Raw genomic sequence first — 3,819 nt, 5'->3', positions numbered from 1 at the left:
GTTCTTGCAGCACTGACAGAACACAAAAACCATGCAAGACCTTTAGGGAAACGACTCAGCTCTGACTTGCAGGACTTTTTCAGCATCAGCCTGTAAGGTCATGGGACCCAAATAAATATCAGTGCTCAGATCTCCTCCACAGCTCAGAATGACAGAATCATCCAGGTTAGAAAAGACCTCCAGATGATCGAGTCCAGTTATTGAGAGACAAACTGGGACCAGCCTCCCAGGGAAGGTGGAACACTAATTAACTCAGTATCTTTCTAGCTGTTCTCCCCTTGTTTGCTGATACGATAAGGCAACAGTTCCACCCCAATCTGCCATCTGTGCCTGCTTCCCCCTCGATACCCACAGATAATTAAAATGACTCAAAACATCTTTGCCCAAGAAACACTTTTAATTAATGCAATGACACAAAACGATTAGAAGTACAGGAGGAAGTCTGATGCAGATCTGATTGTCATGAGTACAACCTCCTGCCCCTCAATACCTGGTTGGTAAAGCACCTAACTCTGCCCCCAGTACTGAGGGGTCTAACAACAGGACCCCAACAGCATCTCCCACCTGCCCTCACTCTGGGCTCTGTAACCACAGCCCCTTTGGTCTGTAAAGGGTTGGAGAGCAGGACAGGAGACAAAGGTCCTCACTGGTGATGAGCCAACTGAGCTGCTCCTGAGCCAGCAGTGTGTCTTTGCAGGCAGGAGGGCAGTGGGAGCCTGGGGAGCATCAGGAAGAGTGTGGCCACCACGTCAGGGAGGTGATCCTGCCCCTCTACTCGGCCCCAGTGAGCACATCTAGAGCCCTGCTCAGTTCTGGGCTCCTCGGGAAAAGAAGGACAAGATGCTGGGGAGGGTCCAACAGAGGCCATAGAGATGATATGGGGTCTGGAGCATCTCCCTGGTGAGGAGAGACTGCAGGGCTGGGCCTGGTTAGTCTGGAGCAGAGAAGGCTAAGAGGGATCCCATCAATCCATACAGATATGTCCAAGGGGTGTCAGGATGGTGCCAGACTCTGTTCAGTGGTGCCCAGTGACAGCACAAGGAGCAATGGCCACAAACTAAAACACAACAAGTTCCGTGTCACCTGCTCCAGGTAAACTTGCCTGGGCAGAGGGTTGGACTAGAAGATCTTCAGAGGTCCCTTCCAACCCCAACTATTCTGGGATCCTGGGATCTCTCAGCCTGCTCCTCCCACACCAGGAGTACATCCACACACACACACTGCCCAACACAACTCATCACAGAGGTGATGAGATCAGACACCTCCACTGTGATCGCACCCAGCACACCCTGCCACAGTCACGAGCTAATTTCACCTGTTTATTAACGAGAACATTACTGTGCCATGCCAAAAAAACCTGCAACAGGCAGAGCTGAGTGTCACCATCGATAAACACACCCTGTCCCTGCCAGCTGCAGCTTCCAGTGCTGACCCCGAGGGAAGGGACTGTGCTACCAGGTAGCCAACACCTCCCTGGAGCCTGCCAGGAAAAGGGACTGGCAAAGGATCTCTTCAAACACTGGGATCAGGACACACAGGATTTCAGGCACTTAAAAGCTCTTTTTCCCTTTTTTTTTTCTCCCCTTTTTTCTTTCCTTCCTTCTCTTTTCCTTCTGAAACGGCTCAGGATGAATCACTCATCCTGCTAAATGCCGGATCGTGACTCCAGCTGCAGTGATCTGAAATCCCTGGAGTACAGAGCTCTCCTCCATCAACCCATTTTTAATGGAGCAATGTGCTCGAATTATTCTACATGTAATAAATGCAGCAACTAAATCAAATACATGAGAAAAAAAAAAAAAAAGGAAAAGCTCCTGGATCCGGAATGTCAGAGGAAAACACAATGAGCCTCTCTTTAAATATCTGTAATGGGATTTTTCCAGAAGTACATGACAAAGCACTGAAATTCTTTTGAGGCAACACTTTGCTAATAACCTAAAAATACAATTTTGAATTGTTTCAGAGATAAAGAGGCAGCTAAAAATACCTTGCTAAACAATCTGGTGCAACAGGCCTTTTTGGACTACTTCTGACAGTGTGGAACAAGATGGAAATGATAGCAAAAGATTATTGACAGCAGGTATGTGACTGAGGGAACTGTGTCTCCCTGAGGATTGATCTCCAAGCTGAGAGCAGCTCCCTGTGCTGAGAACCCACCAGCAAGAGAAACTGCAATCATCAGCTCAGAGCAGCACAGACAAGGTTATCCCAGGCAGCAGCTCTAATTAACCCAGAGCAATCAGGCGTGTGCATGTCTGCACTGAGCCCAGCACCTGGGAGGGGATTACTGGGGTTATATTTAGTGCCACAGATGGAGCAGGGAGGGAGTGAATGGAGAGTGGGACTCGCTCCCCACCCCGTCGCCGTGGGGCTGGGGCAGGACAAGGTGCTCCTCGGAGCTTGGGATCCCTGGGGATGTCCCTGCGTGGGCTCAGTGCGTGGCAGCTCCTTCAGGGAGTACCTTGTGATGAGGGAGAACAACCCACCGACCTCAAGGCACCTCACATCCCCCGTTGGAACACCCTCTCATCCTGCCACAGCGACTCCCCAAACATCTCTGAGGATTACATCCCACATCCCTCCTCTCTCCTGCTGCTCTGGTGGCTTTTCTGCAGGTGAAAGGATGTTGGAGATAGGCCTGAAGTGTCTGGGAGTGCAACCCAACACTGGCAACTTCAGCCTCAGCTCCTTTTCTCCCAGCCCAGGGAGCTGCCCAACAACAATGGGTAGAACTCATCTACACTGCTGGCAATACACTGTACCAAATGAGCAACTTGATTAAATATTCACACTGCTACACATCATGGACTCTCTCCTTCCCTCTCAGCATTCCCTGCCTGAGGAGGACCAGGACAGCCTTCCCCAGCCTCACTCCCTGCACAGCCCAAACCTCCACCACCACCTTCTTACCTCCTCATAAAACTTCAGCTGAGGCACAGCTTCATCGATCTCGTTCATGCAATAGTCTTTGAAGAGCAAAAATCCTGGAAAGGAAAAGAAGAAATATCAGGAAAAACTCTCATTGTGATAATATTTGTAAAAAGGGACACAAACCCACCCAGGTGACAACAAGGACTGTGTCTATCTGTGTGAGCATCCCTAAGTACCAGGGGATGGTACTGATTACCAGGCAGCTCTTCATTCTCAGCACAAACAGATCCCAAGCTTCCCTCACCTCCCACAGGTGTATTAAACCCATTCCCACTTCCACCTGCTTTTATCAGGTATTTCCACAATGCACCAAAATATCCCATTCCTCTTCCCAGACCACATTTTCTCTCCTTTTTTCAGAGTAAAAACCAGACACTATCCACATTTTAGGGTTTTTTTTCTCATAGATTTACCCACATTTTCCTGATAAAAGCACCACCTCTCACGCATTCCCATTTCAGAATTACTGGTTCATGTTCCCTCTAATGGGTTTGATTGCACAATCAATTACATCAGGGTCTCTACAGTCCTTTGCAAGTAATTTGGAGCGTGACCCCTGCAGCCTGCTGATGAGATCTTCCATTATCCTCATTTTAATGCACTGCCACAAGCTCCATCCCATGGAATTGCCATCCCTCCATGCCCCTGAGCTGGCACCTGCTGCTCTGGGATTTCACACAGGGATCTGGGTCACTGAGAGGTAGATTGAGAACTGGCTGAGGTCATGAATGTCCCCAAAACCCACCCAAAGTGGTCCATGTCCCCAGGCAGACCATGCACCTCCCTTGAGCACATCTCTCCTTGCCAGTCTGTGGCATGGACCTGGTTTTGAGGCCAAAACACACCACTTAGGGACCTGCAATTCCCTATTTCACACATGAGGGAACC

At 49.4% G+C, this 3,819-nt stretch overlaps 1 protein-coding gene across 1 annotated transcript in view; it reads right to left on the bottom strand.

The window, feature by feature from the left end:
- Positions 1-3,819, bottom strand: part of LOC103809116 (beta-adrenergic receptor kinase 2) — a gene marked incomplete at its 5' end in the record, with an annotated part of 42,962 nt that overhangs the window by 25,106 nt on the left and 14,037 nt on the right. Inside the window, one exon of the mRNA XM_009081929.1 lies at positions 2,911-2,984. Within this exon, the coding sequence (XP_009080177.1) occupies positions 2,911-2,984 (74 nt within the window). The remainder of the gene's footprint in view (positions 1-2,910; positions 2,985-3,819) is intronic.

The sequence above is a fragment of the Acanthisitta chloris genome, unplaced genomic scaffold, assembly GCF_000695815.1.
Source record: "Acanthisitta chloris isolate BGI_N310 unplaced genomic scaffold, ASM69581v1 scaffold5569, whole genome shotgun sequence".
Classification (NCBI taxonomy): Eukaryota; Metazoa; Chordata; class Aves; order Passeriformes; family Acanthisittidae; genus Acanthisitta; species Acanthisitta chloris.
The sequence above is the reverse complement of the archived record's forward strand: the minus strand, read 5'-3'. Positions and strand labels throughout refer to the sequence as shown.